General features: G+C 52.4%; 1 protein-coding gene and 1 pseudogene across 1 annotated transcript in view; both read left to right on the top strand.

Annotated features, from left to right (window-relative positions):
* NPDC1 (neural proliferation, differentiation and control 1) overlaps positions 1–3,912 on the top strand; it is a 122,030-nt gene extending 118,118 nt beyond the window's left edge. Inside the window, exons 7-9 of the mRNA XM_077835634.1 lie at positions 225–304; positions 630–726; positions 3,835–3,912. Of these exons, the coding sequence (XP_077691760.1) occupies positions 225–304; positions 630–726; positions 3,835–3,912 (255 nt within the window). The remainder of the gene's footprint in view (positions 1–224; positions 305–629; positions 727–3,834) is intronic.
* Positions 3,913–21,585: 17,673 nt separating this feature from the next.
* Positions 21,586–21,948, top strand: LOC144276265 (NADH dehydrogenase [ubiquinone] 1 beta subcomplex subunit 2, mitochondrial pseudogene; annotated as a pseudogene).
* Positions 21,949–22,251: the final 303 nt, after the last annotated feature.

Genomic DNA, 22,251 nt, shown 5'->3' on the forward strand with positions numbered 1-22,251 from the left:
AGGTTGTACTTTGTGAGCAAATCCTGTATGAGTTCTAGAGAGGTTGGTGAAACACAAAGGGGGAGGGGGTGTGCTGCAGAGGTATTTTAAAAGAAGTCATCTGTAGTCATGTTAAAACCTGTCTCTCACCCTCAGCTCCGGTTTGTACTGGAGGCTCTGTGGGCCATGGAAAGCTAATCACTCTCTGGAGATCTGTGTTCACATCTCCTGTTTTTCCTTTAAAGCCTGGGGATCAGAAGCTGGCTCAGAGCGCTCAGATGTATCACTACCAACACCAAAAACAGCAGATGCTCTCCATGGAAAAGTAAGTGACTCCTTCCAGCTCTCCGAGAAAGCAGCAACGGCCTTGCCAGCTGCCGGCTGTTAACAAGGGTCAGTCCGGAATAAGGATCACCACAGTCTAGAGCCGGGATCGGGAGCTCTCTGAAGGCGTTCCCCTTGCAGTTCAGGAAATGCCCGGGCGGGGGGAGAGGGTGCCGACAGGATGGTGCTGGGAATCCCCATTTGCTTCAACCTTCTAGCTGGAGGGTCTGCTTTGCTAAACAGTGCTGGGTTTGCGCTGTTGCAGCTGGAGAGGAAATTGACCCTGTGGATTTCACCTCCATCTCTACGTGCCTCTCTCTTTTCAGGCATAAAGAGGAGCCCAAACTGCCTGACTCAGCGTCCTCCGACGAAGAGAACGAAGACGGTGATTTCACGGTGTATGAGTGCCCAGGGCTGGCTCCTGTAAGTTGGCAACGTGTGCCCTTCCTCCGCCCCTTTCCTCTCAATGCCCCCTTGCAGCCATCGCGCCTCAGAGCCTGTGAGCTGCCTCGGGAGCCGCTTGAGCTGGCACTGCCTGAATCTGCCGGGCTCTCAGGCACTGGGCAGACGGGGAGGAGGAATGGGATCCCTGCTCTCAGGCAGTTCCAAAACCCTCTCCCTTACAAAGAACGAGTTGACTGTTCTTTGCAACGAGACCTTTTTAAAATGGCTCTTGTGCAAAATCTCCTCCTTCAGATCCCCATCCTATCCTCCTCCTCCTGACTTCCCTTCGCACAGAAGGGGATTCAACCTAAGCTGAAGGCGGCCCCCCAAAAAGCTCCCAGTGATCCTGTTCAGGATCTAGACCCTGCTGCTTAATAGAGTTGGCTGGCTGCTTCGAAACCCAAATGTGTCGTGGGGGTGTATCAGTTTAGTCGAAACCTTCAATGAGAAATTAGCAAAAAGCTTTACTTAGGTTGAAACGTTACATTCCAACTTGTATATGAATGATATAGTAACGATACATATTTGCTGACCATTTATAATCAATATAAAATGATCAAGTCAAAACTGAGGGCTTGTCTACATGGGAAACGCTGCATCGTAGACACTTGCTGCAGGGACCAGAGGGATTCTCCCATCAGGGTAGTTAATCCAGGGTAGTTAACCACCCTAAGAGGTGGTCGTTAAGTTGATGGAAGAATTCTTCTGTCGTCTACACCAGGGGTTAGGTTGGCTTAACTATGTCACTCAAGAGTGTGGTGGGGAAGAATTCTTCTGCCGCCTCTCAGGGAGGTGGATTAACTACAGCAGCCAGGTCAATGGGGCCTAGCCGCGTCTTTGCTAGGGGGTGGGACAGCGTAGCTACGGCAGTGGATTTTGATTTTTCACACCCTTGAGCACCTTAGGTCTGTTGACCTAATTTGAAGCATAGACCAAGCCTCAGCCTGTGGGCGGAGACCCAGTAACTGGCTGTGTCTGGTCACTGCTTGTTCTGAATCTCTCCCCCACTGAGTGCAGGAATGGAGTGGGGCACTTCCCATCTGTCAGCTAACTAGGCAAGGGGCCGCTGGGTGATATTGATTAGATCAGGCAAGGAAACCAGGTTTGCTCCCTCCCCAGAGATACTGACCAGTGTAACCCCCCAGATGGGGTTTTCTGGCTGATGTGCTGTAAGGGAGCCTCAGCTGCAAACCCCGAGATTCTTTTCCTGGGCTTGGTGACAGTGGCCCCCCTGGCCAGCGGCAGTGCCTACCCGCCTTGTTACAAGCTACAGTGCGAAAAGCACAGTGACTCAGAAAGGGAGCTTGAGTGCAGCCTTTCACATGGTAATCGCTGTCCCTATCAGATCATCAGGGCCTAGATTAAGGGTCATCATTACATCTTTACAGCCCATTCAGGGGCGCACACTGGCAGTCTGGAGAATAAACAGCTGGTTCCTGTCAGATTTTCAGCTCCTGGTCCCTGCAGAGCTGCAAAGGCTGGCTCATGGGCTGGTTTTGTAAAGCTGGCCTACAGCGGCGTCCCCAAAGGAGACAGTAGTGGGGCTGCATTTCCTCTCCCTCCCCCTTCCCCGCTGAGAAGGCAGCGCCTTCAGATTTGTCCATCTGAGAGATTCCCAGCTGTGTGCTCTCTCTCATCCCACTCCCCCACCCATCATCTTATATGGCAGTTCCGACCCCGGCTGGTGACTGGTTACATCTCCTGGTAACTTGGCCAAAGCCCACGTCCAAAAGTCCTGTGATCAGCACAGCCCAGGCAGGTCAGACTGTCCCCTCAGCACAGGAAGGGTGGGCAGAAGTCAAGGGCACCGGAGTCTATACCATCTACGCTTCCTCCCGCCCCTCCTCACAAAGCCAGGGCGGGACCCAGCCTCAGGGAAGTTTCGTAATCTGCTCCTACAATGCCGCACTTCAGAATGGAAATGTAACATCTCTGGGAGCCGCGACGTCGGCCAGCAGATAGAGCACAGGATGGGAGCCCCCGGGTCCCAATCCCAGCTACGTCACTTCCCAAACCCCAACCCCGCAGCAGCGCGTCACAGAGCCCAGGGCAGCGGCCTCAGGTTATGTCTACACTACAGCGGCACAGGTACGGGGCTGCTGTCGCACCTCGGGGTAGATGCTTCCTACGTGGATGGAAGGAGGTTTCCGTTACGTCAGTAATCCATCTCTCCAAGAGGTGGCAGCTAGGTCAATGGAAGAAATCTTCCATCAACCTAATCACGTCTATACCCGGGGCTAGGTTGACCTAACTACGAAATCGAGGGCACAACGTTTTTCACAGCTCCTGAGTGTCGTAGCTGGGCGTCTGGGTGTAGACCAGGCCTCGGGCCAGTCTATGCTGCAGACTTTGCTGGCATAGTGACGTCCGTGAGGGGTGTGAGGAGCTGTGATCCCAGATCAATGCACGTCCCTCATGTAGACGTAGCAGCGATGGCAAAATTACACGTTTACTGGTGCAGCTTGTTTCGCTCCGAGGGGTGGCTCTGTTTTACTGGTACGAAGCCCAGCGTTCCCAGTCGAGCTGTGTCAATGCTGGGAAGGCTTTGGCCGTATAGGATATAGGTACAGCGATGCCGGTAAAGCACGGCTAGTGAAGAGACAGTCTAAGGCCTGGCCTCCACTGACATATAGGTTGACGTCGCTCCGGTGCTCAGGGTTGTGACATCCCGGAGCATTGCCGCGATGGTGGCCTAGCCCCTGGCGTAAATGCAGTTTGGTCAATGGAAGAATGTTTGCAGTTGGCTGCATCTACGCTTCAGGGCAGGACTGTCTCTCGCTGTGTGTCTGTGCAGCGCCTGGCACGACGGGGCCCCGATCGAAGTCAGGGCCTGGACTCCCTTGCTGTGTGTTGGCGGAGCACCCGGCACGACGGGGCCCTGATCGTGGCCGGAGCCTCTCGGCACTTCTGCGATACAATTGCTAATGACAGTGGCACAGCTGTGCTGCCTGGTGGGAGGGTGAGGCGGGGAGGCTATTGTGTCGTCATAAACAGTGGCTCAGAGCGAGGGGGGGCTGACCTAAGCTGCTGTGACCTCTAACCTGCTGGCTCCACCCCCCCATCTTCTTTCCCTGCCAACCGCTGCAGACTGGAGAAATGGAAGTGAAGAACCCCCTCTTTGACGACTCTACCTTACCCCCTGCGGGCCCCAAGTCACACCAGTAACCTCTCTCCCGCCCGAGCTCGCCACGGACCGGTATGCAGAATGCCAAAAACCTGACGAGGCAGAACTCCAGCAACTCGGCTCCTCCCGCGGGACTCCGGACGAGGCTGCCACTCCGTGTGTGGATTCCCAGAATCCACCGCCAGACTGTTCGACCCCGCTCAGTACACACCTGCTGACAGCTTTGGGGGGCTCACTCCTGGTTCCAGCTTCTCCTTGTTCTTTCCGTTGTGATCTCACTTGTTCCCTGCCCTGTGTTCCCTGCATCATTTCAGCTGTGGGGAGCGCTGGTTCCTGGGGGGTGGGGGGGAGCTGGTTGGCTGAGCGATAGCACAAGGGGTGGCAGAGTCTCCACTTTCGGGTTTGTTTTGTTTGTTACTTTGTAGGGTGGGGAATACCAGTGGTACAGCAGGTGCAAAGGGGGATCCTCTCGAGGGGATCAAGGAGTGAACAGCGAAGCAAGGGCCTTGCCTTCACTCCCCGGCGCTCTGGAAAACGTCCCTTGCAAACACCGGTGCTACCGCAGCAGTGGTAACCTAGCGGGAGCAGAGGTGACTGACATGGTGGCAGACGCTGGCAGCCAGCTGAAGCCCCGGGTGCACTAGTGCTCGCAGCCAAACTGGTGGGAAACTTTCCGAGAAAAGTCTCGTGTAGACCTGGCAAAAAGAGCCACAGTCCTTCCTCGTGGCTGGATCCCACTACGCCCCTCCAGCAGAAATCCTCTCCAGCCAAGAGACTAGAGAGCCCTTGGTGCCCAGGTTACTTGTCGTCATGCCAAAAGCAGGAGCAGAAGGAGCCATGAGTGGGAACTTAGCGAAATGGGAACCGGCTCTCCCTGTAGCACATTGTCCTTGATCTGTGGAGTCAGCTTAGTCCATGGATTGGCCAATCCCAGTGAGCAAACAGGGGGATACCCCACCCCAAATCACATTTGGTATCTGGCTTCCCATCTGGGTGACTCTAGACTCGGTGCCTTTGTCTCGCTGTCCCTGGGAGTTAGGGCAAACTTGCTGTATCAGACCCCATCACCGAATTCTGCTGTGATGCGGGTTTTATAATTCCATGTTTGTAGCATTTTCCAACTAGTAATTTGGCCAGGGCGCACACACCTTTCTGGCCATCTTTTCTCTTCTGTTGTATAAAACAGTTTGTCCAATAAACCAGCTATGCAGGTTTCTGATGGTGGATTTCTCAGCCTGCCAGACTCTTTGATTCGCTCATTAAAATAAGCTTCTGGCCTCTGGTTGATTTCATCAGTTGCTGTGGAACAGAAAGTGATGGAGTGTGTGCACTGCCCAATTGCTGCCAGACCCCAGTGCTGTGGGTTAGTGGCTGGAAATGCTCTCTGATGGGCCAGTGCTCTCCTCTGGCCTACCTGCCCGGGGAGCAAAAAGAAAAACAAACATCTGTGCATGGTTCCTAGGGAAAGAGTGAATTCCATAGTGACAAGCCCCAGCAGCGAGTAGCCCCGCACCGCCCTTTCCAAGGCCACCACAGGCGTGACGAGACGGCCTCGTCTCTCTAATGGGAAAAGCAGCAAACGATCACTTGTTCAGAAATGTCAGAGGTGTAACTTTTTGGCGGTTCCCAGCCCCCGGCAGTCTGCGGGAGGGATCACGCAGGGGCGGGGGGCTAGGCAGGAGGCATATTGCTTATTTCTGGAGCTTTTCCTTGCTACCGCCTGATAGAGCAGAGTGCTGAACGACAGCAGCTGGGGAGAGGAGCCGTGTCCTGGCCGCTTCACAGACGGTCGAGGCAGGAGCTAGAGATTCTTTAAACCGCTGCCCCATTTGCACACCCGTTCTCAGCCATGAAGCTGTGTCCCAGGGCCGTGAGCCCTTTCCCTCAACAGCACTGGCCAGTGCACCTGTGCAAACTTGGCCGCTCCGCGGGCTGCCAGGAGCTACACCCCGTTTGCCTAAAATGGAGCACATTTCTACTTCCCGTCAAGTCTGAACGCAAAGGCCTGGCCTATGGAGCGGAATATGCTGGGATACCTCCATACTAGCCTCGGGCCCCACACTGATACTGGGCAGCCCACAGCTTCTCTCTCGACCCTGCCCCAGGAGCTCACCTGAGTCACTGCTGCTTGCGCATGTGACTAACAGGCCAATCACAGTGCATGGGAAGCGGGGCCCTTTAAAGCTCCGCCCATGTTTGAGGGTGCAGTAGGGGTGCAATACATCCCCACACCCTGTGGCTAACCCCTCCCCTCAAGGCTTTCTTGTTTGGCTGCAGAGGCCCCCATGCACACCCAGTGCATACAGGATCTGGCCCAAAGTTGAATCTCAGGTGTTTCACTCACATGGCTCCACATCCAAATCCCAGGCGTGGAACGTTGAGTTCGCTGTGTAGCTTCCTGCCTTCACCCCTCCCGTCGGGCCCTGAGTTCACTGTTCGGAGAGGAGCTGGAAACTTTGCATGTGTCTGAGGCACACGCACCCAGCCCTGCAGGGAAGAACTCTATGCGTCGTCCACTAGTGAATCAGACTGCACCACAGTGCCCCTGGAAATACACTGTGCATGGCAGAACCCAGGTCAATTTTACAGCCCCCGGTGGCACTGTGTGTGAACAGCTGTGTGATGCTGGCACAGCCGTGCGTAGACAAAAGCCTCGATCACACCATTTTATGGCGACATTGTCACTTTACAATTCCTTATCCTTTACCGTATGTAGTGTGTTAATGTCAATTCCTGACCCGAAACTGTAATTGTATGGATTGTATTATTTTAAAAAGAAAGTTTTATTAAATGACCATATTTCAAACCAGTGGACTGTGTGTGGTGTGTGGGAGGGTAGCTCTGGGGCTGCATGTTGGTTTTAGTTTAACAAAATCTATTCACCTGCTCCCTCCGCCAGTCCTCTGTTGGTTTGGGGGTACTGCTGCCAGCCTAACTCCATGTGTCTCGTGCTTTCCGAAGCATATCACGAAAGGGCCTTTCCAGAGAGTGCTTCAGTTGCAATCCAAGTGGGAGATGCTGGCTCCAGGGGCAGGAAAACTGGCCAAAGTGACCGAACATGTGCATGTTGATTGTGCAGAGTCTTATACGCTATTTTGGACACAGTGTAATGGTTTTTCCTTCGAAAGTGGGCCTAAAGAATTGCCAGTTCTGTTGGCTGTAAACACACCCTCTGTCCGCCGTGGGCAGTGTGCGCCAACACGCCCCGTGACAGTCCCCATTCTACCCGCTCCCTACCTGCACCACTGGTAAGCAGGCACACGGAGCAGAGCCGTTCTTGCCATGAGTGTGGGAGGGCAGGCCAGCAAACTAGAGGGACGTTAAGGGTCCTGTGCCAGGTTCTGGAGGGGAGCGTACAGACCCTTCTGGCCCTGTGCTCTGTTCCTACTCCCGCCAGGCTGCCTCAGCTCCTGACTCCTCCATGCAACCTGAGTACCAGCAGGAGAAACTTGCGAGCACAGGAAAGACCATCTCCATGCCATGCGTGGCGCGTGAGCCCCTCCTTCAGGGAGGCTAGCCATGCAGCCCTGCCCCTTGCACCCAAGGCCCTGCCCCTACCCTCTGTCCGCTGGAGTCTCGAGTGCCCACCCCTCTCCGCAGCCAGAGGAGTCCCAGTTGAACTGCCCTGGGCCCCTGGCCAGCACCAGCACTGGGCTGCCAGACCGCCCCAGGGCCAGGCCACCCCTAGTGCCAGGTCTCCAGACAGCAACAGAGCTGAGTTCCCACTGGCTTGGGCACTGGCATGGGGGAGAGGGCAGAGCATAGGCGGGGTCAGGGCTCGGCTTAGGGGAGGCTTCGCCTCCCCTGACCTATTATACCCGCCTCCCATGCTCAGTTTTGCATCCAGGGCCACCGTGTACCAGGAGGAGCAACTGCAATGAAGTCCCTGCAGACCTGGGCTGGAGCATGCTCAGGGCAGAGACTGACTCTCCAACCAACTTCTAACGAGTCTCTACTGATCATATGTAGCCAGCAATTTTCAGAGGCTTGTAACTCCTAAATTTGGGTGGATTTTCCTACTCCACAGCCACTGATGCTTCTCAAAATGGTCATAAGAATTTCAACATGAGCAAAATGACATTTCCCCTAATGTTGGCTGCAGTGTTGGTATAGCCATATTGGTGGCTGGCATCACATCTTTTATTGGACCAAACTCTGTTGGTGAGAGTGAGAGACTTTCAAGCTACACAGAGTTTTTCAAATAAGAACAGCTCTGTAGCTCAAAAGCTTGTCTCTTGCACCAACAGAAGCTGAGTCCAATAAAATATATTACTCGTCCACCTTGTCACTCTCATTTTTCCCTAATCTCTATCTCTGAAACAGCTGAACAGTTTCTACTGAAACTTCCCGGAAAAGTACAGCTTGAGGCAGACAGCAGGCATGGAAAACTTCAGCCCGAATGGTTTAAATTTTGCAACGTAATAAGCAATTCAAAACAGGGTCTTATAATGGAAACTGTGGGGCAACCTTAACTTGAGGTGATACTACCAGCTTCACCTGTATTGATGGTCCATCTTCAGCCAACAAACGGCATCAAGTCTGAGATGTGATCTCTTCTCCCCCTGACTCCCAACTGTATGTGGGAAGAAGAATAAGGCCTAGGAAGGTTTTGGCAGAAATTATTCTGTTTATTCACAACGCAGCTGTTTCCTTTACAGGCTTGACTTACCCTGGTGAGGTTCCACTCATGTTCAGGGTAGTTTTTTTTTCCCTGTGTGTGGAGGTAACAGGGAATCTTGCACAAACATGGAAGAGGGCATTGATTAGAACTTGAAAGTGGCTTTAATTTTCATAGGAAAGTCGCACTGAAAGTCCAGACCAGGGGCCAGTGCAAGACTGGTCTCTACATACACTTCTCCAGGACTTTGGGCTATCTCGATCTACAAGCCTCCCAAGTAACACAGCATCCACCGCTTCCAGTGGGACACAAATCCCATGATTTTTAGCTCACCCACGAATAACACATTGTTCTAGATCATTGGTTCTCAAACTGGGGGTTGCAACCCCTTGGGAGGTCACGACCTGGTTATGTGGGGGGTCGTGAGTCCCCACCCTGACACGAGTGCGTGGCTGTGAGCCCCAACCCTGAGCCCAGTGTGGGGCTGGAAGCCCAGATCCTGACCCCTGTGTGGGATTGAGAGCCCTGACCCCGACCCTGGCCAGAAGCGGGGCTGCGAGCCACGAGTCTCGCCCCCTGTACTGGGCTGCAGCCATGAGCCCCGACATTGGCACAGAGCTGTGAACCCAAACCCCAACCACCCTGCGGGGCTGTGAGCCTTGACCTTGCTGCCCATGTGGGGCTGTGAGTCCTGACTCCGACCCCCATGTGGGGCTGCAGGGCTGTAAGCCCCGACCCCAACCCTGGCCAGGCACGGGGCTGCAAGCTGCGACTCCGACCCCCCATGGGGCTGCAAGCTACAGCCAGGCACAGGGCTGCGGGGCTGCAAGCCCTGACCCCAACCCCCGTGCAGTGCTGCAAGCCCCAACCCCAGCCGGGCACAGTGTTGTGATCCCCGATTTCAACCAGGAGCGGGGCAGTAAGCCCTGAGCTGGGGCATCCAGGACACTGTGAGTCCCGACCCCTGTACTGGGGTTGTCAGGCGGAGCCCAGCCATGCAGAGGGTTATCAGCCGGGAGCTCCACCAGGCACAAAGTTGTTAACCCGCAGCCCTGCCACACACACGGTTGTCAGCCCCGAGCCCTGCCACCCGCTGTGAGCCTGGCCAGGCGCTTGGTTGTGAGTCCCCATCACCACCATGTGCGGACCTCAGAGCCCCAAGCTCCTCCAGCCCAGCTCCACCCCCTACTCCACTCCACCTCCAAAGAAAGGGCGCCAAATAGAAGTTTTCCCAGGGCGCCATTTTTCCTATGGCTGGTCCTGGCACTTCATTCCCTGGTGAAGAACCCTCTCAGTGTGACAACCGAGCAGTTACCTACTGATGGTATTCACGCACAGAAACAGTTTGTCGACATGATCAGTGATGATGAAGTGAAAGCAAAATTCACACGGCTGCCTCCAAACCAGTTCTGGTGCTCAGTTGCAAGTGAATACCCGCTGGTGTCTGCCATGGCCCGGAGAGTCTTTCTGCCATTTCCCACTACCTGTGAATGTGAGAGTGGATTCTCCAGGCTTCTCATAATGAAGATGGAATCTTCAAACCAGCTTAATGTGAAGGATGACATCAGATGCGCCCTTTCTAAAACAACACCCAGAATAAAACTTCTTGTGTCAAATAAACAGCATCATCCATCGCACTGATTTTTGGCTGCTTCTGGTCATTCATTGCTGTCCAGTATTAAAATAAAATTCTACTTAAAAATAACTTTTCTGCTTATGTTTAATTAGATAAAAATGCGTTTTAGTTTTAATTTAAAAGCAGTGAGAAAAAGTAAATTCATTTTAAGTAATAGGGTTTAAATTTAGTATTTAACATCGTGTTAAATATAAAAAGTGTGGTTTTCATTTCTAAGGGGGGGTCGCATTCGGAGGCTTGGTGTTTAAAAGGGGTCACCAATACAAAAAATTTGAGAACTGCTGTTCTTGAAGTTCTGTTTAATCTCTTTATTCCTAGTTATATCCCGCTATGCTATCTCCTTCCCTCCTGGGTGTCTATACTCTTCCCAAGCTGGGAGATCCTCTTATGTCCCCACTTCCTTCTCTAATTAGTCATTGTTTAGCCAGCTAAAGTATTAGTTCCTTTAATCTTTTCTCCCTAACTCAATCCCTTCAGCCCTTTGATCAGTCCCTACTAACTCACCCTGATGCAATCATGGTTTGTATTACTGTAGCATGTAGAGGGCAGTGGGTCATTGTTCTCTGTCATTCGGTAACTTACCTTACTCAACTGGGTTTGCAAAATTGGGGGGGAGGGTCTTTTGACTGGGGGCTGGTCTACACGACAAAGTTAGGTTGAGGTAAGTTGCCTTGCAATGATCTATTTGTGTATGCGTCTACACTCAAATTAGTCTCCTGAGGATAGGGTCTCCTTGTTAGAGTGACAGAAAACCACCTCTCCAACAGGGTTGAGCCATGGTCACCCCAGTGCGAGGTTAGACACTGCATGACCTGCAGTGACCCTAACAGTCCTCTGGCAGCTGTCCCATAATGCCTCATTCCCTGCTACAGTGACCACTCTGATTCCCATTTTATACTCCATTGCCCAGAGATCACAGAGACCAACGGCCACTTTAAAACCCTCCGTCTTTATGAAATACTTTTTCTGATTGCCCAGCTCACCTTGTGTGCAACTACCCAACCAACCATGCTGGGTCCATGCACACAGACTGGTACTGGGCACACTCCGGGGTCGGTATTGCATCTCCTGGGGCTGGGGGGAGAAGAGGCTGCTGACGAGCCATAGAAATGTGGACATCTCCAAGCAGATTGCTCGGGTGATGCAGGCAAAGGGGCATGGCAGGGAGCAACAGCAGTGCCGGTTAAAAGCAAAGGAGCTTTGGCCACAAGGCCAGGGATGGGAGGCCACCAACCGATTGGGTGCTGTGCCGGAGAAAGGCAAATTCTGCAAGGAACTGCATGGTCTGTGGATACTTTGGAGGAGCCTGAGACAGAGACCCCTGCCGTGAGGAGGAGGCATGGGCAGGGGGATCCAGCCATGTCGCAAGCCAGGACCTGTCTGAGACTCTGCCACAGTGTAGCCCGTCCCGCTGGATGAGCCTGATGAAAGGGAAGGGACCTCAGGTGAGCGTGTGCCTGCATTTTTCCTCACACGACAATGCTTACATTGAACGGTGGAGCCAGGCCCACCCCCAGGCTAACCAGGCAAAGGACTTTTCCCTGTTTTACTTCTCTGAGATGCAGCAGCAGTAGGGCAGAGGTAGAGCTGGCGTTTGCTTTTCAGTCCCCCGTTGGGTTAGGCGGGGAGGCGCAGGGGGGCAGGGGCGGGATCCTGCGGAGCAGTTTGTCGTGTACATATGGAAGGTCCTTTTATCCCCCTGCGAGATCTCGATGAAACGTTCAAGGAGATGCTCTGCAATCCTCTACCAAAGGTTACTAGGGAAGGCTGCCTGATTTCCTCCTGCATGGAAGGACGCTTTCCCATGCCGCTCTGCGATGCGTTTGGCTGGCACCATGGCAGTAACAGGCTAGTGGCATTTGGGCCCAGGCAGCTTCGGGATGCCAGGAGCAGCGGAGCTCTCTGTACCTTTGTGCTCCCCAAGAGTGCGAGATCAGCTAAAATCACCACCCCTGTGGAAAAGTGCCAGTGTTCACGGCCATTGCCCTGAACTTGTACCCAGGGAAATAATGACCAACGTTTTATAGCTTCCCGCAACACAAAACCTTTCCTCCCCTCATCCCTGGTGGGCCATGCTTGCTGTGCTGAGGTGCTCCACACCAGAAGCATCAATAAGCATTTCTTTTTAAACATTTTTTATGGGAATTTGAAACTTATCCTCCCCTTTCCATTGTGACGGTAAATTCAATAACAACATAAGAACGTCCATACTGAGTCAGGCCAAAGATCCATCTGACCCAGCGTCCTGTCTTCTGACAGTGGTCCATGCCAGGGGCTTCAGAGGGAATGAACAGAACAGGCGATCATCAAGTGATCCATCCCCAGTCACCCACTCCCAGCTTCTGGAAAACAGAGGCTAGGGACACCCAGAGCATGGGGTTGTATCCCTGACCATTTTGGCTAATAACCATTGACGGACCTAATCTCCATGAACTTCTCTAATTCTTTTTTAAACCCAGTTATAGTTTTGGCCTTCACAACATCCCCCGGCAACAAGCTCCACAAGTTGACTGTGCGTTGCGTGAAGAAGTACTTCCTTAGGGTTTTTTTAAGCCTGCTGCCTACTAAATTCCCTGAGTGGCCCTAGTTCCTGTGCTAGGTGGTACATCTGTCTGTTTTTATCAGCAGCTTCTGTCATGGAAACCTTGAGGGGTTCCCCCCCATTCTCCCTAGAATGTTTGACTCCGAGGAGGAAGAGAAAAGAGAGAATATGGGAGGATTCTGTGAGATCCTTGCAACAGACCAGGAATGCTGGGCCAATATGACAGACAGCATGGAGAAAGGGAGAGGAGAGGAGAGAGGCCCAGGATTCCCAGCAGGATAAGGAGAGGGAGATGCCACAGGACACAATGGATCTTCTCAGGCAGCAAACCCAAATGCTGCAGACCCTGGCTGACCTACTGGTCCAAAACTCCTGGACTCTCCAGCATTTGCAGTCCTTGATGAACACCATGGTCAATGCTCCCTACACCACCCCAACAGACTACATAGCCAGATCCTCACCCCTAGGACTCCCTGTCAGGCACAGCTTCACATAGACTGACCTGTGAGAGGCAGAGTTGGTGTACGCATGGCCACAACTGGCTACATTTGTGCACTCAGATGGACACAAATGTTTCTCACCTTTCGCGTTTTAAATGTTTACCTTTTAAGTTATGTTGAAAATGTGTATAACATTGGCTGGGGGTTGTTTTTTCACGAGTGAGGGGTGGGGGGGAAACAGTGCAGAAAATCCAACTTCTGATTTTGGAGAATTACATTCTCTTTATTAGTTCATAACCAATATTGCCAAATGCATAGCGGTAGTCAAAGCAAACAGTACTTGTCAATGTGCACCAAGCGCCACAGCGGTCACCGTTTCAGGAAAATACCCAGGCATATTTATAAATGTACAGCAAGCATGACAGAGTTCTTAGCGGTATCCCAACCTCCAGGCCTGGAGAATATTCCAGCAGAGAACACTACTGTGACTGACCACTAAAGTGCTCTTTCAACTCATCCCTCAACTCCATAGCTCCACGCTGGGCTCTACCTCAGTGGCAGCTTTTCCTTCTTTGCCTCAGAGATATTATGCAGGACCCAGCAGGCAGCTATAACCATTGGGATGTGTTTCAGAGTAACAGCCATGTTAGTCTGTCTTTGCAAAAAGAAAAGGAGGACTTGTGGCACCTTAGAGACTAACCAATTTATCTGAGCATGAGCTTTCGTGAGCTACAGCTCACTTCATCGGATGCATACCGTGGAAACTGCAGTAGACGTTATATACACACAGAGATTGAGTTCCAATCTCATGAGTAAACATTGCCAGCATCCATCCCTTCAGATTACCAAAAACACGTGTCATTCTGCACCTGCTGAGCCAGGAGTTGAATCGCTCCTTGGTGCTATTGAGGTGGCTAGTGTACAGCGTAATGAGCCAAGGGTAGGCTGGGTCCCCCAGAATCACCCCTGGCATTTCAATATCACCAGTGATAATCAGCTGCTTGGAAAGAATGGCCCTGTATGCAGCTTCCTGATCAGCCCTGTGTTCTTAAAGATACGAGCGTCATACACCTTAGCTGACCAGCTCACACTGATATCGGTGAAGCATCTCCAGTGATCCACCAGTGCTTGTGTCACCATCGAAAAGCTGCCCTTTCTGATGATGTCCTCTGTGGCAAGGTGGGCTGGTGCCAAAATAGGGCTGTGCGTGCCATCTATCGCCCCAACACAGTTCAGGAACCCCACTGCTGCAAAGCCACCTACTGCGTCCTGTACGTTGCTAAGAGTCTCAGTCCTGTGTAGCTGGAGACCATAAATGGCCCTGGACACTTGCATGACAACGGCCTCCTCTGTGGATTTTCCAACTCCATCGTTATTTCCCACCAACCGGTAGCAATCTGGCATGCTTCGAGAGTGCGATGTCCACTTGCTTCTCCGCTGTCAGTCAATCTAGTGTCCATGTGCTGGAGGGTTGGGCCAACGTCGGCACAGAGATCCAGGACTGTGGCCTTTAATGGCCAAAAATTCAGCCTTGTCATCCCAAACCTGCATTACAATGTGATCCCACCATTTAGTGCTTGTTTCTCGGGCCCACTGTCTGCAGCTGCTCCATGAACACCACCAGCCACCTTGAATTGGTTCTCACCGTGTCCCACACCAATCTGTCCTCCAAGAAATCCTTGTGTCCGTGGTTGTCGTGGTACTTCAAATACAGACGAAGCGTCTGTCCTATACTTGCAATGTTCGTGAGAATAATGCAGAGCTCTGTGGCCTCCAGGCTTCTGCCAGAGACCAAAAGTGCTGTGGGTGTGTGGGATTTTCAAAAAACGGTGTGAAAACTATGGGATATGGATGGCATTATGGGATGGAGAAAGTTGCATGCAGTGAACTTGACCTCTAGCTCCCAGACATCCCTGGGTGAGTCACTACTATCCCACAAAGCACTGCAAAATGTCCCAAGTGCCAGGCAGCACCACGTCACCCTGGGCTACCTCCCCATGGTGCACTGTACTTTACACCGACACTAGCGTTCCTGGTGAGTACACACAGTGCCGACGGAGGCAGATGAGTATGCACAGCCCTGAGCGATGTACAAACGTTGGCAGCTGTATGCCAGTGTAACCTGCGTCGACCCCAGCTTGTAGCGTAGACCTGGCCTGCTCTCAGTTTCTTCCTTGGGATTTTGGCAATGATTAAAGAAGCCATCACTGCAATCTCTATTCCTTTTATTAAAGGCTGGGCTACGCTTCTGTTCTGCTGGCCTAGCTATGCCTGTCAGGACTGTGAAATAACCAGCCCTCTAAGCTGAACAGCTATGCCTGCAAAAGCCCCCGTGTAAATATAGATATACTGCCCCCAAAGTCATTTTGCTTAGTTCATTCAGGCAACTGACATGAGCTCTACCCCATGGTTAACATGGGACGGGGAGGGGCTAAAGGGGGTCACAGCCCCAGCTAAACAAAACTAAATCAAGCCAGGTCACTGGGGGAAGGGGGGTGCACTTTCAGCACTTTCTGGTATAGCTGTACCTGCAACCCCTTCTTAGTATGGGCAAAGCCTCAGTCATTCGCCCTTGCTATCCAAATGAATGCGAGGCTATTGCTGGGGAAGGGGACCCTAGATCTCTTTCCTTTGAGGGCCTTCAGCTCTAGTGCACTGCACAAGACAGCGTGGTAGAAAATGCAGCAGAGCACAGCCACATTAGCAACCTGCAGTTGGCGGACGAGATTTGCACTTGTCCCCAGTTGTCCCAATGCATTAACTCCAGGGCATCCTGTGGGAGCTTGATTTTCTGTTTAAAGTGATCTGCCCCAGAACAATTGTTTTGTCATTTTTCTTCTTCTCTGTGACGGATAAAAACCACAACAAGCTTTCTGGGGTGGGCCCAGGGGAGGTGGGGGGAGGGTCAGTTTGTACGTGGTTTGGTTTATTCGTCCGATCTACGCGGAGGTTCTACACCGCTGGTAGCTATGCTGATGTAGCTGCAGTTGGGCTGCAGCCCTGGGATTGCACCAGCGTGAAGTGCTGGCACTCGTGTGACTCGCTGCATCAGTTCAAGTAACTTTCGACCCATGTGTAGACAATGGTGCTGGAACAATTTTGGGAGGGGGCTGAGAGCCACTGAACCAAACTATAAGCCCTGTATCTGCTGGAAAGCGCTTGAAGCCAAGGGGTGCAGCAGCACCCCTTGTTCTAGCACCTATGAGGGCAGACTAAGTGTTTGCACTGATTTACCAATTGAGATAGAAAACTACCTCACAAGAGGGAGCTAACTTGCTTTTCCTGGAATATGCTGGAGACGAAGGAGGCTGACATCACCACGCCGAGGCACGGAAATCCCCGAGCCGTTGAGAGGGGCTGGGATGTTTGGACCGGTTTTCATTTTTAGTGTCACTGATTGAGGGTGTGTCTACACTGGCAGAGTTCCAATCCGCTCAGAGAGCGCTGAAGGGAAACCGCGGTTGTGTGTTCACCCTGTCAGCTGCCTGCACAATAGCTTGTTCACACTTGCAGCGGTATTCAAAGCGGTGCACTCTGGGCAGCTATCGCACAGAGCACCTCTTCCTCTTCTGCCACTAAGCATTGTGGGAAGGTGGAGGGGGTCGCAGGGCATCCTGGGTCCTGTCCCAATGCCCCGCGATACATTGCTTCGCATCCCAACAATCCCTGGGCTTCCATCTGCGTTTGGTGCCATCTTTCAACGGTCTGTGTACTGCGTCCCCGGCTCTTCGGTCTGCAGGAATGGGTCCCGCACTGTTGACCAATATGTTGCTCATTCTCACCAACACATCACGAGTGGCAGTGGAGTTATTCCTTAAACTACAAAGGCAAGAGGAGTTCGACACTGATCTCACCACGCATACTAGCTACAACACGAGATTGCTTGCGGCTTTCATGGCGGTACTGAACACAGTGGAACGCCACTTTTGGGCTCGGGAAACAAGCACTGAGTGGTGGGATCACATCGTCATGCACGTCCGGGATGATGAGCAGTGGCTGCAGAACATTTGGTTAAGGAAAGCCACATTCATGGGACTGTGTGATGAGGTTGCCCCAGCCCTGTGGCACAAGGACACAAGACTGAGAGCTGCCCTGTCTTTGGAGAAGCAGGTGGCGATCGCACTGTGGAAGCTGGCTACTCCAGACTGCTACCGATCAGCAGCCCCGGAGCGGCGGTTTGCCTCCCGTGCATTGTAGTAGGCGTTCCGCAGCTCCTTCACTTTGACCCCGCGCTGCAGTGTGTCCCGGTCATGGCCCCTTTCTGTCATGCTTCGTGAAATGTGTCCGTAAATCTCCTAATTCCTACGGCTGGAGCGCAGCTGGGACGGGACAGCCTCCTCTCCCCAAATGCCGATGAGGTCCAGCAGCTCGGCACTGCTCCAAACGGGGGATCACCTGGTGCGTGGAGCAGGCCTGGCCGCCTGGAAAGATGCTCTGAGGCCACTGCACGCGTCACGGAGCAGACAGGAAGGGGACTTTCAAAGTTCCCAAGGAATGTCCGGGGTGGGGCTCACCTGAGGACAGGGCAGCGGAGTTCAAACCGATGACCAGAGAGGCGAGAACAGGCCTTGTGGGGCACCTCCCGGAGGCCAATCGCAGCGCTGTCATCGACCAGGGTGTCTACACTGGCCCCGCGGCGCCGTACCCCCAGCGCAGGAAGCTCGACGTCGCTCGTCGGGGTGGGTTTTTACAGCGCGACAATTGCGCAGTTTCTGTGCACTGAGTGGCGTGGCCGTGTGCTCCCCTCGGGAGTTACAGCGCAGAACGCTGCTTTACTGCCCAGAAACTTCCCAGTGTAGACAAGGCGTTAAAGGCCAGAAGGGGTCATTATGACCATCTAGTCCGACCTGCATTACCGAGGCCAGAAGCCTATACCTGATCACCACTGCAGCAAGCCCATGAGGCTTTAGCTCAGAAGTTCTTTTTCAGGGCTTGTCTACACTGGCACTTTACAGAGTAGCAATTTTCTCGCTCGTGGAGGTGGGCTTTAGCATTGCCCGTGTAGACTAGCCCTAATAAAGATTGCCAGTGCTGGAGTAACCACCACGGCCTCAGGTAACTGTTTCCAAAGGTTTACTACCCTCCCTCTTAAACTTGCCCCTTAGTTCGAGTCTGAATTTGTCCAGCTTCGACCCACAGGATCTCGTTCTGCCTTTTGCTACTCGATTAAAGAGCCAGCCATCAGCAATCTCTTCCCCAGCTAAGGATTTGGAGATGGTGATCAGATCACCTCGTAGTACGCTCTTAGATTGAGTTTTGTCTCCCACTCTAAGGAATATTTTCCAGCCCCCAGTCTTGCTTGTAGCTCGTATCTGAACCCCTTCCAGTTTTTTCAACATCTTTTGAGTGTTGACGCTATCCAATAATGGTCTCACTAATGCCAAATATAGAGGTGAGACCACCGGCGGTGGGTGGAGCCCCCACTTTGGGGAGCCTAGCACCCCTAGCCCCCCCTCTTTCACCTGAGGGACCCCCCCCCCCGTGGCTGGAGCTCCCACCCCTCCCCCAGAGAAGCCCTGAGCCTCCTCACCACCACCACAGCCGGAGGAGCCCAGGGCTGGCCAGAGACCCCCAGCCGCCCTGTGCCTCCCCTCCTGAGACCCCCAGCCGCCCCGTGGGAAAAGCTCGTCTCTTCCAAAGAGCCTGAGCTTTTGATATGCACCATGCAGGGTCTGGAGCAGCTGAGGAGGTCATAGTATCATAGAATATCAGGGTTGGAAGGGACCTCAGGAGGTCATCTAGTCCAACCCCCTGCTCAAAGCAGGACCAATCCCCAATTTTTGCCCCAATCCCTAAATGGCCCCCTCAAGGATTGAACTCTCAACCCTGGATTTAGCAGGCCAGTGTTCAAACCACTGAGCTATCCCTCCCCCAAGTAGTTGTATGTGCTACTTAGCTTCCTGGGTTCTCAGTAATTGCCCTGGGCTCCATGGCGCACAATAAAAAGCAGAAACTTCGCTGCAAACCCCACAACCGGCTGCAGGGGAGGCTTAGCGTGCCCAGGCCATTATACCCACTGCCTATGGGTGAGACCATCTCCCTACTACTGCTAGATATTCTGCGTATACACCCAACGATTGCATTAGCCCCCTTAGCTCCTGCTGGGAGCTCATGTTCTGGTGGTAATCTCCCATCACCTCTAAGTCTTTTTTGGAGTGGCTGCTTTCCGGGATACAGTCCCGCATCTTATCAAGTGTGGCCTGCATTCTTTGTTCCTAGATGAATAACTTTTTTTTTTTTTGGCTGTGTTTCAAGTGCATCTTGTTCAGGGGACCCCACCTCACCAACCGATCCAGTCTGGTCTGGATAAGTGACCTGGCCTCATTATTTCACTCCACCGCTTTGTGTCATCTGCAAACTTTACCAGTCGGGAAGTTGTTCCAATGACTAATTTAGCCTCCGTGATGTAAAATAATTGCACCTTATTTCCAGTCTGACTTTGTCTCCTTTTCCTTGCTGGTGATACCACACTGAAACTCTCGGGATGCAGCTAGTGGGACACATTAGGCGGTTAATCCCAGCGTGTTGAAGAGTCTGTGAGCTTTTATTTTTGTCTGGCTAAAATCCTACTAAATCCTGATGCTCTCAGGGCTGCTCCATGCCCTAGCCCTGCCTCCACTATGGAAATTAAAATGCAGTTTTAATCCAGTTACAGTGCTGAAAACTTCCGTGTGCACCAGGCCAGCACATCGACGGTAGGGGTCTGTGCTGGAGGAATTAGGGTAAGAAGGATGGTCTAGCAGGTTCCCTGGCCTGGAACGCAAAAGAGCTGGGTTCAACTAGCAGCTCAGCCACAGACTTTCTATGTGACCTTGGGTGAGGCACTTAGGCAACCCTGCGTCTGAGTGCCTCACCTGTACACCATGGGTTCTCCAACACCTCTGCGAGAGAACACGCCTGCAAGGCTCCAGCCCATTCGTGCTTGAGGGGAATCGGAGTCTCTGCTGATGGGAGCCACATAAGTGCACAGATGCAGTTACAATGTTGTGACTCTTCAGTAGAGGCAGGACTAACTGAAAACGCAAGTGTTTAAAAGAGGGAGAGGGGCCCACGCCACCCTCGAAGTGTTTCATCTCCTCTTGTGCGCAGAAGCAACCAGCGGTCTTTCTTTCGCCACGTGTCATCAAACCGCCTCCTCTCAGCTATGCCTCTCGCTTCATCCTTTCAGAGCACAAGAAGTTTTGCTGCACTCAAACTGCAAAGCAAAAGGCGCTCGCCAGCCGGCAGAGAAAACGGAGCACCGTGGCACCGCCAAGAGGGACCATCGTCATCATCATGTTCCCATTACACCTCTGGCATTTAGGGCAGCGACGAAGCTCCTCCACTCCTGTCTGGTTCTGGCGAGTCTTTCCATGGTTCCCCAGCTCTGCCCCAGGTTTTTCAGCTTGGCTTCCGCAGCTCTTCGTCGTGTTGTTTTTGGGCGGCCTCGTTTTCGCTTGTCTTCAGGTGTCCATCTTATTGCTTCTCGGGTGATGGAACTGTTTCCATCCGAAGCACATGGCCGATCCATCTCCACCGCCTCCTGGCAATGATGGTGCTCAGATCCTCTGGACTGCACTGTGTCAATAGATCTTGGTTTGAGATTGTTCTGGGCCAAAAGATACGGAGGATTTTTCTGAGGCAGGTTGCACTGGATGAAGACAGTTTGGACATGTTGTACTTTCTCATTCCCCAGCATTCTGCACTATAGCATAGTATTGAAAGTACGTACCAACTCAGTGTATTTTGATGATTTCCAGACTTTATTTAAGCTCCTAAGGTGTTCCTGGCTTTATTGATTTTTGTTCCGGATGTCCTGGCTTGTTCCACCGTCCTGGCTGATGGTGCTGCCCAAGTATGTGAATGTTTCTAAATTAGTGAGAATATAATCCTCGATCCGTACTGGGGATGGTGAGGCGCTATTAAAGGTCATGATCTCTGTCTTATTGCGATTGATTTTCAGTCCAATTTGCTGGCTGAATGCTTTGAGTCAAGTTGTTTTTTCTCGTATATGGTGTTGGGTATGTGATAGGAGAGCGACATCATCTGCAAAGTCCACATCTTCCAGGGATGAGAAGAGCATCCATTTAATGCCTCTTGGCATGTCTTCTGTTGGACGCCGCATTACCCAGTCGATGGCCATGCTGAAGAAGATTGCAGACATGACACACCCCTGACGGACTCCTGTTATGGACTTCAAAACTGAGCTCACTGTGATCAACACTGCATGCAAAGTTGAAATAGAAGCTTTTGATGACACTGATTATAGGGAAAGGAATGTCATATGCCCACAGACTGCGCCAGAGGCTGGTCCTGTGAAGGCTGTCAAAAGCCTTCTCAACGTCTACGACATGTATGCGGAGTTGCCATTGCCATTCTAAGCACAGTTCTATTATGTTTTGAAGAGTGAAGATCTGGTCTGTGCATCCACACCCTTTCTGAAAACCAGCTTGCTCTTTTCTGAGAACGTTATCAGCTGCTTCTGATATATGCTGGATGATGAGCTTACACAACATTGGGGAGCGGGCGGGCGGCTCGGCCGGTTGCAGCGGTGTCATGCTCGGGTCTCTGGGCCGCTCCGGGGACGGCCTGGTCCGGATCCTCCGCACCAGAGACGTGAGGGGAGCGGCCGGGCTCTGGCACGCAGGGGGCGGGGTGCACATTGAGCCCCACTACCAGCCGTTCCCAAGGCTGACCCGCTGGCAGGTGATCCACGGCAAGCTCCTCAGCGGCTTCATGTGGTTCTGGATCCTGTGGCACTTCTGGCACAAACCAGATGTGGTGCTGGGTCACGTTCCTTACCCAGATGCTTCGAAATGGATAGATGATGAATTGGGGATCCCTCCTGATGATGAAGAATAGATTTACAGCTCCAGCTACCAAGGATCTCTGAAGAAGTTGAGGCTTTGGCTCTTGTATAACTGTGTTTCAGCAAATCCACTTTGTAAATAAAAACTCAAGTTACAAAAAACAAAAACTTTGCTTGGCACAGATAAAAGTGTGATACCAGGCCAGTTATTACAATCACTGTGAGTTCCTTTCTTTGGTATCTTCACTATAATCCCATTGGTCCACGCATCTGGCACTTTTTCCTTTTCCCAGACTGATGTAAATAGAGGGGCCAGGATAGATGCTGCTAACTCAAGATTTACCTTGAATGATTCT

The sequence above is a fragment of the Eretmochelys imbricata genome, chromosome 16 (genome assembly GCF_965152235.1).
Source record: "Eretmochelys imbricata isolate rEreImb1 chromosome 16, rEreImb1.hap1, whole genome shotgun sequence".
Classification (NCBI taxonomy): Eukaryota; Metazoa; Chordata; order Testudines; family Cheloniidae; genus Eretmochelys; species Eretmochelys imbricata.